Source organism: Propithecus coquereli, unplaced genomic scaffold (genome assembly GCF_000956105.1).
Source record: "Propithecus coquereli isolate 6110/MARCELLA unplaced genomic scaffold, Pcoq_1.0 Scaffold63, whole genome shotgun sequence".
Classification (NCBI taxonomy): Eukaryota; Metazoa; Chordata; class Mammalia; order Primates; family Indriidae; genus Propithecus; species Propithecus coquereli.
In genome coordinates, this window is record NW_012152285.1 from 4410067 (window position 1) to 4425104 (window position 15038).

Genomic DNA, 15038 nt, shown 5'->3' on the forward strand with positions numbered 1-15038 from the left:
AGCAGGAGGCAACAGTGGGGAAGCAGCATGACAGTCATAACCTGCACGAGGTAAAGTGGCTGAGATGTGGTGGGTGCTTATTCTGCACCAGGCACTGCCTTCATATTCAGTTAACCCTCCCAGCAGCCCTAAGAGAGAGACCTCTACTGTTCACATCTCGAAAATGAGGACGCAGACTCAATGATGGTAGGGAAGTTGCCTAAAGTTACAGAGGTAGTGTGTGGTGGAGCTATCTGTCTGACTCCCCAGCCTGTCTTACCTACTGCATACACCAAATAGTATAAAAATCATTTGTTGCTAGCTAGACTTTGAAAAAAAAGAACTTGAAGATAGAAGATGTTTAAGCAATTCTTAGACCAATGCTAAAAGTCAGAGATAAGATTGTTTGATTACTTAATATGGAATGGTTTGCAATATGTCAGCACTGGAGTGCAGTATGTGAAGAACCATCACATGTTGATTGATGTAGCTGAGATACTGATTAAGAGCCTAAGTGAGAACCATGAATATGCAGGCATATCTGACAAACCAGGAAGGCAGGTAAACCAAAGGCCCATTTGCCTGAAGACCTCAAAGTCTCCTGTGAGATGTCATGTTAAGAGAAGGGGCATGAGTTAAACTCTGGGGAAATGGCAGCACTAACTTGACAGTCCTCTAACCTGTAACTCAAACAGAAAAGAGGAATTCTCCCTCACTTTGCAAAGGGGCTCCATGCAGTTTTAATGTCTTAGGTGTCCCAGTGACTACTCTGCAGCAGGAGGTCCAGACACATACGTCATTTCCAATATGTGTCTGTCTGGAAACAGCAGACTCCTGGGAAAGAATGGAAGTGAGTACCAATGTCCAGCAGGGGAGGGGGACTGCCCAGTTATCCAGAGTAAACAGCATACACCCAGCAGAGCATCAGTGACAAATGGGTCCCCCTGGGGGACATTTCAGAGTTCTACAAGTCCTGATTCGAGTGAGGATTCAAGAGTCAATCTGCATGGTTAATGTAACCCAATTTATGCCCATAGTTTGTGCTATCTAGACAGCAAGAAAGAATTCTTGTATTAGAGACATAATGCCTCAAAGAGTGCAGGATTACAGAAAGGGAACAATAACTGACGGATGGTCATGGGGATATCGTTAAGTAGAGGTGAAGTATAAAGCCGCACTCCGGCAACTAAAACTTTGTTATTTGAATCAGGCAAATGGGGGAAAACTGCCACCTGGACGAATAATAAGAACTCCTTCCTGAATAGAACATTCTCAGATATAGACTCACTCAGAAAGCCAAACAAGTTCATGTTTAAAAATGGAAGACAAGGCAGTAGTGTGACGGGGCAGAGGGTGGTATACCAACAGATGGGGCCAAATGGTTGGCCTCCTTCTTGTACCCCCCAATATAATAGGCATTAAATGAGCTTTTTCATTACACCCAAAGACAATCAGGTGATTTGAACATAGGCACGAGCACAACAATGGAATTACTTACAGAACAGGTTACTCCTAACACAAGAGCCAAAATGCCTTAAGTCCCTATTCCAACGTAGCTTATTTCTAGTTTCCCAAATTACCTGGGAAAAAAATTATCTTATAAGCCAAAACTTGCTTGGTGAGTTTGGAAGTAAAGCAAGTAGAGGTGATAGCTTGGTGGTTACCATGCTAGCTCGCAGAGCAACAGAAAATCTCCTCTAGGGAAGGCATCGCATGGGCTCCCAGATTCAGCCCTGCAACTGTATGGCTCTGATTCCCACTCAGCTTCTCTTGTGTCTAAAGTGTCTTCAACTGCCATAAATGGCCTTATAATATTATCAAAACAAAATTGACTTTAATTCACTTTAATTAAAAATGTATATGTGTGTACGTTCTCTAGCATATGTTTTGAAGACATATTAGAAAACTTAACTGATAATATTAGACTTATAGACCTTACACTGGTTAAGAATCACCACTCTAAGACCCAAGTAGCAAAATTCAATAACTGTGAATGGAATTAAAAGATTTAGTTGTCCTCGAGATACACATAGGCCAACATAATGTCAGTTGGATTAGCAGTGCCTTTCACCCTATGATCCTTCATCTGAGTCCATGGAGCCCAAGAGTTCTACATAAGGAAATATGAGGACCACAAGTCCCTTGAAAAGATATGAAATTTGTTAGCCAGGCTCAGTGGCACACACCTGTAGTCCCAGCTACTTGGGAGGCTGAGGCAGGAGGATTACTTGAACCCAGGAGTGTGAGGTTGCTGTGAGCTATCACGACACCACTACACTCTATACCAGGCAACAGAGTGAGACTCTAAGTAAGTAAATAAATAAATAAATAAATATTTAAATTTTAAAAAGTTATGAAATTTGCTGTGGATATGCATATGTACATTTTTCTGAGGAGAGTCGAGTTTTCATCAGTTTCTCAAAATATTGTGTACTTTAAAGATATTTAAGAACAATTATATGAACTTTGACCTTTATACATTCTAAAACCAAACAAATGTAGGAAAATTACACTTCAACACATTTATACCACCAGGGAAATTTTTAAAAATATTTCATTAATTTTTTTGAGAAGAATCATTTCTCATGTTCAAATAAAGTTACTCCTTCATAGTTGGACCTCATATTTAAAAGACGAAGGCCAATATTATTTTTCAAATGAAACATAAAGGTAACTTAGCTGATTTGAGACGAGCTTTACTGGGTACCTTGCACAAAAGATGGAAGTTTCTGAGGTCAGTCTTGACAAATATTCTTTTCTCCTACCTCTTTCCTCCAGGTTAGGTAATTTTTCAGTTTTTACACTCTCAGGGTGTTTTTGTTTCTTATTCTTGTGTTATTGTTTTTGTTTTGTCCTACTTTGGTCGTCGGTTGGTTGTTTGGTTTTTTGTTCCCGTTTTTACAGTTTTTACACAGAGTATATTAATGAGTAGGGCTTTAGGTTGATTTTTTATGCACTTTTTTCTTAGAAAGCTTTTCCTTAAACTTTTTCCTATTTAACCTGCTGATTTTCTGGATTTTGATATTTAACTGATTTATAGATAGTGCACATTAGAAAAGATCCATTTTCTTAGTTTTAAGAAGTCAGGATATTTTAGATCCTACTCCATTATGTATTGAAATGATAAAAATCCATTTTTAAAGGTCACAGAGTTCCTTGTTAGAAGCCTCTAAACATAAATCTCTCAAAACAAACAAGTCCAAGTTGGAGGTCTCATTGGCACACTTGGGCTGTGGGTTGCTAAGGTGATAAGGCATTGTTAAAATTCTTCAGAGGGAGGAACTCTACTTATTTAACACTTGTTCAAAGTGTAGTTCTTTGAGCTAATTGGAATGTGACTTTTCCTGCTTCCAAAATGACAGTTATGAGCTCATAAAGTTAACCAAGGGAGCCAAATTGAACTTAACTCTCTCCATATTATGCTTAGTACCCAAGGAAGCTGGAGCTGCAAAAGGCTGAAAAAAGAAAGGGATGGGGGAGTTTGATGCAGGGGAGCAAGTAGTTCTACTACCAAAAACATGGGATTTTTCTGAACTAGTCAGTTTATCGCCACCAACTCTCTCATTAATAAATCTCTACAGCATTCACAAGTATATTAATTCAATGCGGGAGTTAATTTTACTTGAACAAAGTGGAGCAAATGTGAGTAGATCATATCTGCCAAAAATTATAATAAAATCATTGAGAATTTTTAAAGAGACAGTTCAGAGATTGACATAATTAATTTTTGATAGTAGGCGGGCCTTCATCCCTGAATAGAGTAAATTGAAATGTTACATTTTTCCCCATGTGGTCATAAAACTAAACAGTGAATTAAAATATCTGAATTTTTATTCTGGTCTTGCCACAATCTAGGTAAACAAGTCATTTGACTTGTCTTCACATTTCTGAAAATGAAAGTATAATGATATTTTCTTTCTTGCTGACTATACAACATTTTCAAATCCGAAAATGGCAGCAGTGGAAGCCAACGATGTTTTCCAAAATCCCATTTTGCTAACTCCAGCGTGAGCTCAGTAGGCGCTGAGGATATGGGACAAGTGCTCTCTCTGCTCTTCTAATTAGGTCAAAGGGCTCCTCTAGTAGGCATCAGATCAACAAAGGTGGCGATGTCCAGATAAGGACGCAGGCTCCCCTCCTCACGCCTAGCCAACCGCCCACAGAGGACGAGGCTGAGTCATGCGGGCAGATACCTTCCTGAAGACTCATCTTTCCAGTTCTAGACGTGGTTCCCTCACCCACTACATACCAAAAGTCTGCCTCTTGATGCGGCTACTGTTAGCTCAGCTCTGGAGAGTTGCTGTAATGATAGAGAAATATTTTACTTTAAGTAACACTTTTTTTTTCTTAATTTCTAACACATTCCTTACTTAAAATGACAGAAAAACTACCCTCCTGGCCTGCTCAATTATTGGTAAGCTAAGGAATTGCCCACATTGCCTCACAGCCAATTGAACTGCAACATTCAGCTCATGAAAATAACTAGGCTGCAGCTCATTATTTTAGTTATTGCAGATGATTTAATTAGTAGGCTACCCATCTAATCTGTCTCTCAGCAATTAACTAGCGCTTACAACTCCAAATAAAAATTTTGTGTATATCTATTTAATTGAACTAGACAGAAATAGGCTAAACACAGAAGATTTGTTTTCTTCCAGCCAGTGTTCTCTCCTGTACTAAAAATAGAAAATGTCCGTAAAATTTTTGGTATTTTAAACAAAAGTACTTATCATTACATTTATCTTCAACCAAAAGGCAGACATCACTGAAGCCCCAGAATGTGACTATAGAAACTTGCAATGTTTTCTGCAGATGCCATAATCTTGCTATCTTTCAAAGAAAGATAAAAACAAGGAATGGAAGGAAAGATGTTCCCCATAGTCCTTATTCCCTGGTGCTCAAGAACAGAGGTTTTATGGGCTGTATCACATGCATGAAACTCCAGGTTGCATCAGAGAAAGTTCTACATAGCTAGAAGTTGAAGGACTGGTGACTACAAGTTGTGTGAGAGAGGAACAGGAGGGGCCAGATGGCATTGGGACATCCCAGGCAATGTTTCCAGCCTCCTTTGTGTTCTCCCATTCCTAGCAACTAAGCTTGCTTAATTTGCTTCAGAATTTAGAGAAGGAATTGCGGCTGGCAAATATGTGAAGGAGTTTTTAAACCTACAGATTCTTCTTCTGACTTTAGACTTTGTTACTATATTGCCAGGAAAACATAAGTGCAGATGTTGGACCATGTCAGAAATCTTGTCGAGACAGTGGATTATTGCACACAGAATGGAGATGTGGCTTCTGATTCTGGTGGCATATTTGTTCCAAAGCAATGTGAATTCAGGACGTTTGCCAACTAAAGCTGTGGACCCAGAAGCATTCATGAATGTTGTAAGTTGAGATTTTCCGTAATGTTTTGGGGAAATGTACCTTACATGTTAATATTTGCAACTGTGTATTATCTGCATTATGTATTTATACATGGTAGTGATTTACACTAGAGGAATATAGTGATAAAGTATAATAGCATATTTTACTGGAAAGAATGCTAACCTTGGTATCCACAGACCTAGGAACAAATTTTGTTACCTTGAACAAATGATTTAATCCCTTTGGGCTTCAAACACAATATGTTTTCCTTGAACTCTCAGGGTCATCCTATGAGCAGAGAAATAATTGAGGTATTTTGGGCCAACCCCAGACACTTGATTATTGCTAATTTGTCTTGTTCTTTTTATTCTTTTTTCACTTTCTCCTATGTTATCAAGATATCAGCCCTCACTTCTTGCTTTCAGGGCACCCACTTCTAGGAGTATCTACTGTACCATTCTAATCCACTCTTTTTATCCTGTTCTGGACTGGTAACTTTGTTGAATGGCAATAAAAAGAGCCCGAGTGAGCGCTAGAGAGGGCTTCCTATGAATAAAATGCATGAATGATAATACATCTCTTTAGATCTCCCAGGGAATTTTTTTTTTTTTTTTTTGGCATACTGTCAAATCCTACATTGGGTTTTAGTAATGGCCACCATAGCAGGCATTGTGACAAAAGCTGCAGACATACTATTTTCTTTAAACTTCACTGCCCTATGAAATGGATATGATCATCCACATATTTCAAATCAAGGAACTGACATTAAAGCGACTGGGCAAGTTAAACAAGGCCACACCACTGGTACAAGGCAGAGCTACAATTTAAATGCAGGCTCGCCTAAACACAAAGCCTATAATTATAACCACTATGCAATGCAATAAAGCCTCCCAGGCGAGAAAGAGGAGAGTTTACCTCCAAATGAGTATGATGATTGTGTGCAGTAACATCCATGCCACATAGGTTTATCTAATACCTCACAGAAAGAGCAACTTTAATATACATTTACACAGATTTAAGACCCTTTTTACAGAAGCTCCCTTGCATGGGTTCTGAAACTGAGAGGCCATAGAAATATTCGGAATCTGCATGGTGCTAAATACCAGGGTTTTTTTGATCATTCCAATGATTGGCTGTTTTTTGACAGTTTGTCCAGATAGTTCACACATTGGTGTAGATCCTTAGGAGCCATCCTTCTGGCCCTGGAAATGTTCCACACAAATTCATCTAGTTTAGGGATAGGGGGAATCTCTTTAGCTGCAGACAGAGACAATCTTCCTGGACCCCACCCACTGAGTGTGTCCAGCATCCTTACACTTGGGGTTTCAGGAGCTTAGAGACTAAAACTCACTTTGGAAAAACAAACACCACATGTACTCACTATTAGAGTGGAACTAACCAATGAGCACACATGTGCATAGAGAGAAGTATAACTCAATGGAAATCAATCAGGGGGAAGGGGGAGGGAGGAGGAGGGGATGGGCGAAATCCTACCTAATGGGTATAGTGAACACTACCTGGGCGATGGGCACACTTATAACCCTGATTCAAGCATTACAAAAGCGATCCTTGTAACCAAAAACATTTGTCCCTTCGTAACACTTCAAAATAAAAATAAATAAATAAAACTCATTTAATTGGGCTCTTCCACTGAGCAGTAGATGGGACAAGTCCTTCATCAAAGGGGGATCTGGGTAGAGCTTCTTAGTGTCCACTACAATATTTGTTTAAATATTCCCCCAGTATAATTTTTTACTGTTATAAATAATACTGGGATAAATATCCTTACAGGTGTGTTTTGATGGATATCTCTGATTTTTTCCTTAAAATTTAAGAAATGGACAATGAGATTACAAGTTAAATGTTGAATACATTTATAATTTGTCAATTTGTAATAAAATTTAAAAATTAAATATTAGCAGTTTTAAATAAATAAACTGCTCTCGAAAATGGTTGTACAAATTTACAAGTTCATAAGTAATACTTTACCCTTTTGAATATGTCGTGCCTATATATTTATGTCCACAAATTTATGTCCTACTATTATCCTGCATAAACTCTCCTGCCATGTGTAGTCTGTTGACCCTTTGCCACCTGTAGACAGTGTTCGCTGTGGCTGTAGTTCTTTTCCTTCTGGGATGTCCATGCCCTCATCCCTACCTCTTTTGGGTAACTCCTATTTGATCCTCAAGGCCTGGTTCAAATTCTCCTTCCTCCATAAGACCTGGCCTGACTAGTTCCATTCATCATGCTCCCCTTGTTCAGAACTCCTTTGCTCCTTCCTTCCCTCAATCCTTCAGCCCTCATTCGGCACATTATATATATCTTATCAATAAATGCTTTGTCAGATGTCATCCATTCTCACGTTGCTATACTTATCTCCCCAAATAGTTTACAACAGTGGTTATTGAAGGACAGTCCCCAAATCACCTGCATCTGCATCACCTGGGAACCTTTTGGAAATGTCCATTCTTTGGATTCAACCCAGACCTACTGCACCAGAGACTCTGAGTGGGGCCCAGCAATTTTCATTTTAACAAGCCCTCTGAGTAATTCTGATGCATGCTAAAATATGAGGACTACTGGTCTATAAATTCTTTAAGGTTAAATATACAATGGTACAATATACAAATACACACACATAGGCACGCTCAGGCTCCCCCCACCACACGCACAATGCATTTCATAACATTTGGTTAACCTAGATTTTTATTACAGTGGTAGCTAATGCTCCTAGTACCCACTCTGTGCCAGGGGTTATGGTTACTGTTATATGTGCTTGTCTTTTTACATTCCTTGCAACAATCCCATGGTGTATGAATCATTGGTATTCCTAATTTACAGATGAATAAACTAAGAAATAGGGACAGTTTAACTAAATTTCCCAAGATCATTCAGCTAGTTTGTGTATCAGTGTTAGAGCCAGAATTAAAACTCAAGCAGTGGAACCCCGGGGCCTTTGTCTTAATGACTGATCTTTTGCCCTATATTCTACTCTGGGCATTTGACACCTGGCTTTCTCTTCTCTTGTAGTTTCCTGATCTAGTTTTCTCCTCTGCATAATGACACTGGGCAAGAACAATGAGGGTGCTTAGGAGGTCTCTGCAGCTTCATATTTTCTAAAGAGTTTCTGCATATGACAAGTATATAGAGCAGGGATTATATATACCAGAGTCATAAATTAATACATAGGCAACAAGGAATCTGCAGCCCCTGAGACTGTATGCAAATGCATGTTTGTGCATCCACGTACATATCCATTTTTATAGTTCTCCTCAAATGTACTGAGGGAACTTTAATCTAAAGATGTTAAGAATCACTGCTCTTGAGCCTATGGTTTTAGAACTAGAAAGAACCTTAGGGAATACATGGCCCAGATATTCACGTAAATTGTGCTGAGACAGGTGCTCCACTGGTTGCATTAGAATCACCTGATATCTGACCCGAAGTGGGCTCAAGACTCTGTATATTCAAGTGCATCCAGATTCTGTATATTTAAGTGATTCTGCATGCGCACCCAGGTTATGGAATCAGTGTTCTGGTGCAGTTGTTCTCAAACATTAGAGTGCACTGGAATTCCCTAAAGAGCTTATCAAAACACAAATTGCTGGGTCCTATCCTCAGAGTTCCTGATTCAGTAGATTTGGTTGGAACCTGATAATCTTCATTTCTACCAAGTACCCTAGTGATGCTGATGCTTTGGCCCAGGGTCCTTCTAGTCCAGTCTTCATATTAAAGATAAAGAAAGTGAGGGCCAGAAAGGGTTGGCTGATTTTTCTAAAGTAATATTATTACCTAAAGAAAAGCAAGGACTTTTTTGCCTATGCCTTATAGCATCAAGGATCACAGAATACAGCTATATATAATTCAATTAAAAAGAAATTGTGCTTTTTCCACAGAGCGAAATCATCCGACATCAAGGCTATCCCTGTGAGGAGTATGAAGTCACAACTGAAGATGGGTATATCCTTTCCGTTAACAGAATCCATCGCGGCCTAGTGCAACCTAAGACAGGTATTGTTCACCCTATTTCATCCCAACATGGCAGTCTTCCCTGCAGCCAGAATTTCCTTGTGATTGAGTGTAGAAGACAGTCTGGGTTCTCGGTACAGACTGGGGTCCGTTGTTCTGGTCACAGGATGGTGTCAGTTCCCCCATAAACTCCATCACCACCACCCTACCCCAACATACCCTGTCAATTATCTCAAGTAAACATACAATATTTGCTTTTCAAAACAACAGCTTCAAGAAAAGTCCATTTCTTGACCCCTTCTAGCACTCGACCTATTCCCCAAACTCCCCCTTATATAGATATTCCAGAACATTTACTGATTATTCCTTGAACAGACCACACAAACTTCTGTTCACAAAGAATTCAAACTTCAATATGGCACCTGGCGCCGACCCCATACACTGTATTCCTCATCCAAAGAGCACTTTAGACATTTAAGATATTGCTTAGCTTTTCACTAAGGGCTTTTTAAGAACCAGGTTCTGTATGTACATTTTAAATTTTGAATACATTTCCATAGTTCATATAATTCCATTTTTTTTGTATATGAGATTTTTAGCTATTGCTGAATTTTTTAAAAATTCATCTTCATTACTAAAGCACGCCCATCTCCCCTTTCTCTTTTGCTTTATTCCTTTAATACTCCAGCTTTATGTTTATAGCAGCAAATACATTATCTGTCATGTATACAGGTAAAATAACTTCTTATGTTCTTTCTATATGCCAGGCACAATGCTAAGTGCTTTATTTGCATTAGTCCCATTTATTTATTTAATCTACTCCACAGAGTAGAGGCTAGTTCTCCCTGTGTAGGAGAACAGCCAATCCCATTTAATTTTCACAATAACCCTAAGAGACTGCTGCTCACAGAGGCTAAGTAACTTTGCCAGAAAGTCTGTGCCAGTATTTGCTAGTAGGTTACACAACCTGTATGCAAATCTGTCTGCCACTACAGCCCACGATCCTAACTAGGATCAGAAAATACTGGGCAAATGCTACTGGGCTTTGGAATAAAGAAGTTTTAGCCTTCTATTTTACTCAACGTGTACTCGTATAGCTTTTTGAAAAAAAGCTTTTTTTGTTTTCTTTCCGCACTAGCTGCACAGCTGTGCCTCATGTATGTCCAGCATGCTCCCCTCTCAGTGCCTCTGAACTTACAGCTCTCTCTGTGGACCACTATTTCACCTGCTGTCTATGCAGCTTGCCCTGCCCCTCCTTTCAGGCCTCCTTTATCAGAGAGTCCTTCCCTGGCAACCCTATTCAAAATAGCAAGCCCCTTACCCCGCTTACTTTTCCATATAGCACTTAACACCACCTACTGCAATAGATGTTTGCTTGTTTATTGTCCATCTCCCAACAACCAGAGTGTAAACTCAGTGAAAGGAGAGTTTATTTTTTTCAAGGCCGTATCCAGTGATTAAAGTGCCAAGTACATTCTAGGTGCTAATAAATACTTGTGGAATGAGTGGATAAATTTCGTATAAATAAATGAATCGCCTGGTACACAAAACTTTTCACAAAGCTCCACAAAGCCTAGGCAGGCACAGCAGTCGAGTGACTGCAGCAGTTTCTAAGTGTGAGGGTCGCCTGCAGTCCCTGTTCGTGGACAGTTTGTTTCCTCACATCCTGTTGACTCAGATTGTTCACTCGTTGCTCAGGAGTTCCAGGTTCAAGGAATCGGACTTTTAGCTCTGGTCGGTGCAGAATACTCCCCTCTAGTGGCTGATGTTGTTGTTGCAGCTGCCACTGGTCCCTCCAAGGATGCCCTCTCCCCATATATCAGGAAAAAAGATTTTTCACTATCTCTTCCAATAGAAAGCCAATGAAATTCATACTGAAAACAACTGAAAAATGTTTAATGAAAAGCTTAAAGCTTGTGATAAAAGCCTCTGTATCTTTATCAAATGATCATAGTTGGCTTCAAATATTTACATCAGGAGAGAAACATAGCCTGGAACATCCTCAGACGTGACAGCTTTTCAAAGTGTAGCCCTTACACACACACCTGCTGGCTGTAATTTATACAGAAGGCCAGGGATGTCAGGCATGTTTGAAATGATACAAATGAGCCAGCCTTCTCACTAGGTGACCTGCAAGTACAAAATGTGCTGCTAATTAGGGCGAAGCTGACCCCAACCACAGGAAATGTCCTGAAGACTCCCAGGGGAGCACTGATCACCTTGCTTTGATCACCCTGTGTTAACACAAATGAGGTCACCTCCCTGACAGCTAAGAGGATGAACTAAATGACCAGACATCAAGGAAAACCTAAAATAACACCGAGTTCTTTTCTCCTGGCCCTGCATTCGTAGTCCTTAGTGACCTACGCATTCTCTCCCCAGAGAGATAAAATGAGGCAGGTGGAACTCATGAAGGCTGTCCAGATGCTGCATGAGTTTACCGTAGAAAGGCTTTTGTCCTGCAGGGAGACTGCGTACGGATTGCGTTCCCCTTTATAGCAATAGTGACAAGAGCTCCCCATCTGATAAGAGGTCAGGCAGCATGCTGAGTTCTTAACGCACAGTATGACATTTGACCCCCCAAACCCCTGAGGTGGGCAACTGTATCCTCCTTTGCTAACGAGGACACTGAAGCTTAGAGAGTCACTTGCTCTAAAGAGTTATAGCAATAACAATGACAGCAGCAATAAAGCTGTTTTTACTACAGCCTTTTTCTAAGCCGGGTACTGTGGTGTGAACATTGCATTCACAATGTGATTTCATTTTCACAAGTCCTAACAAGGGCATGATACTTTTTTTTCCTCCTAATAGTGCAGCATTTTATTAATCTTTCAGTCGTATTTGCCAATGTAAAAATGATGTACAAACTTTAATTTATTTAACATATTAGAATTTTAAAGCTCTTAATCCTCATTTATTCCCTACTGATATTTTTATAACTCTTTATTTTGATATAATTTCAAACTTACAGAAAAGTTCTGGGAATAGTACAAGGAACTGCCATATACCCTTCACTCGACTTACCAATTGTTCACATTTTGTCCCCATTTATTTTTATCATTCTCTGTCCCTCTCATCCACCTCTTATGTGTTATGTCATTACTCTTTCCAAAACCTTTGACAGTAGGTTTGAGACATCATGCCCATTTACCCCTAAATACTTCAGTGGGTGTTTCCTGAAAATAATGATAGTCTCTTCTGTAAATACATTTATCAAAATCAGGAAATGAACACTAATAGATATTAGTATCTAATCTATAATCCATACTCAAATTTTGTCAGTTATACCAAAGTCCTCTTTTTCCTCCCTCCGGTCAATAATCTAATACAGGATCATATACGGCATGTGGTTGTCATATCTGTCTCCTTTAGAAACAAACAATTCCTAAGGTTTTCTTTGTCTTTTTTGACCTTGACGTTTTCGAAGCGTCTTGAACAGGTATGTAAATTTATTTGTCTGATGTTTCTTCATGGCATGATTCAGGTTACACACTTTGGGCAGGTATAACACATAAGTGAAATTGTGTCCTTAATTGATGCATCTTATTATGAAGCATATGACGTTGCTTTATTCCAATATTGGTGACATTAACTTTGATAACTTTGTTAGGTGGTATCTGCCAGGTTTTTCTAAAGTTAGTATTTTTCCCTTCGTAATTAATAATTTCAAGCTATGTAAATATCCCATTTGTCTTTTAACTTTTATCCACTGATTTTAGCATTCACTGGTAATTTTAATCCCTCTGTATTTATTAATTAGCATTATATTGTAAATCAATTTTCATATATATTAATTGGCATTATGCTGTAAATAAGAGCTTTTCCTTCTCTCCTAATTGTTTATTTGTTCATTTATTTATTGATATCTATATGGACTTAAGCATTCTTGATTTATTCAATGGCATATAATTCATTACTGTCATTTTTTTATTTTGATGCTTAAATTTTCCTGTATTTGAACAGTGGAAGCTCCCTCAAGCTGGCTTATAGGTCCTTTTGACATGAAGGTCTCTTAATCATTAGACCATTATATATGGTATAAATATCTTAATCATTCTACTATACTGTCTCCTGGGGCACTTTCAATATTTTCTGAAAAGCTCATAGAAGTCCAATAATAATAATTACACAAAAACAACATTGGAAGATTATAGACTGTGTCAGGCATTGTGCCACCTGTTCTTTGGGCTCTATTTTATTTAATCATAACAAAAATCCCATTTTACTGATGAGGAAATCAAGACACAAAAAGATTAAGTAATTGGCCACAATAATCAAACTAGCAAGTAAACTGAATCAAAACTGAATCAAGATTTGAACATAGGTTTGTCTGACTTGAAAGCCCTTATACATTGGTGGATAGCAAGAAAGGTAGAGAACATTTCACGCTGTCGAAATTTTCTTTTTTGCAGGTCCCAGGCCTGTGGTGTTACTACAGCACGGCCTAGTTGGAGATGCCAGCAACTGGATTTCCAACCTGCCCAACAATAGCCTGGGCTTCATTCTGGCAGATGCTGGTTTTGACGTGTGGATGGGTAACAGCAGGGGAAACACCTGGTCTCGGAAACACAAGACCCTCTCTATAGACCAAGATGAGTTCTGGGCTTTCAGGTATGTGAGAATCTTGAGAGTGAAGGTAGACGTGGATGTCTTTTGGAAAACTGGGTAAAAAACTACAGCTTCTAGTATTGGGTTAATTTATTTCGGTTGCATCACCAATATCCTAACATGATATCCTTAATTAACTAGTGATTCTTCTGGGAAAGTGGGGGGAATATTGGGTTCCCTAAGTAGAAGGTTAGGTCTGGCTAATGGCATGAGAATGTTGTTGGTGTCAGGTGATTGAGACTGGAATGAGAGAAGGGTAGGTCCATTTCCTTGTAGGTGGGCAATAGTACTCCAGAAGGAGGCGAGATCAGGCAGCATTAAAAAAAATAAAATAAGGGAAACTATTAAGCTTTAGGGACTATCAATTTGACTAACACATCTCTCATGCTCTTACAAAAGATTTTTAATGTTTCGCTTAAATTATCTATTGACATTCAACCTGCTCTTTGTGCCCATCAGAGAAGGTTCCCTGCAGCATCGTTAATACTTTGCCTACAAATGAATCTGAACGGCCCTTTGCTGTTCTGCTAATAGTATAATAGGACACCTCCACTGGGAGATGGGTCATGTCCCAGTAAATATTCACTGAAGATGATTATCGCTCTATGATAACATCTGGAGAAAACAGGTTTGCTGACAGCCTGTGATGCCAGAGACACCCACACATCACAGATTTGAAACGAGTCCACTCTGAGCGTTATGAGGGGCACAGTAACAAGCTATCAGGGCCGACAACTCGGGGATGGTTTGTAAACTTTGGGGTGCTTCTGTTTGTTTCTAATCATAAATTTTTCATATAACTTTGTCTTTTCCTCTTGTAGTTATGATGAGATGGCTAGGTTTGACCTTCCTGCAGTGATAAACTTTATTTTGCAGAAAACGGACCAGGAAAAGATCTATTATATCGGCTATTCACAGGGCACTACCATGGGTAGGTTCAAAGAAAAGCAGGTTTGTACACTCAGAAGAAATGTGATTATATGGTACGAGCTATGCCTGGAATCAGTCACCTTGCACTTCTCAGATCCGATTTTATCATCTTCAGAAGCATAAAGGTCCCCAGCAAAGTGTTTAGCACATATAATAGTTATCTCTCTCTCTCTCTCTCTCTCTCTC

The 15038-nt window shown here is 39.2% G+C and overlaps 1 protein-coding gene across 1 annotated transcript in view; it reads left to right on the forward strand.

The window, feature by feature from the left end:
• The first annotated feature begins 5042 nt into the window (after positions 1-5042).
• The window catches only part of LIPM (lipase, family member M), a 15574-nt gene continuing 5578 nt past the window's right edge, over positions 5043-15038 (forward strand). Inside the window, exons 1-4 of the mRNA XM_012659699.1 lie at positions 5043-5363; positions 9242-9356; positions 13727-13925; positions 14744-14853. Of these exons, the coding sequence (XP_012515153.1) occupies positions 5217-5363; positions 9242-9356; positions 13727-13925; positions 14744-14853 (571 nt within the window). The 5' untranslated portion in view covers positions 5043-5216. The remainder of the gene's footprint in view (positions 5364-9241; positions 9357-13726; positions 13926-14743; positions 14854-15038) is intronic.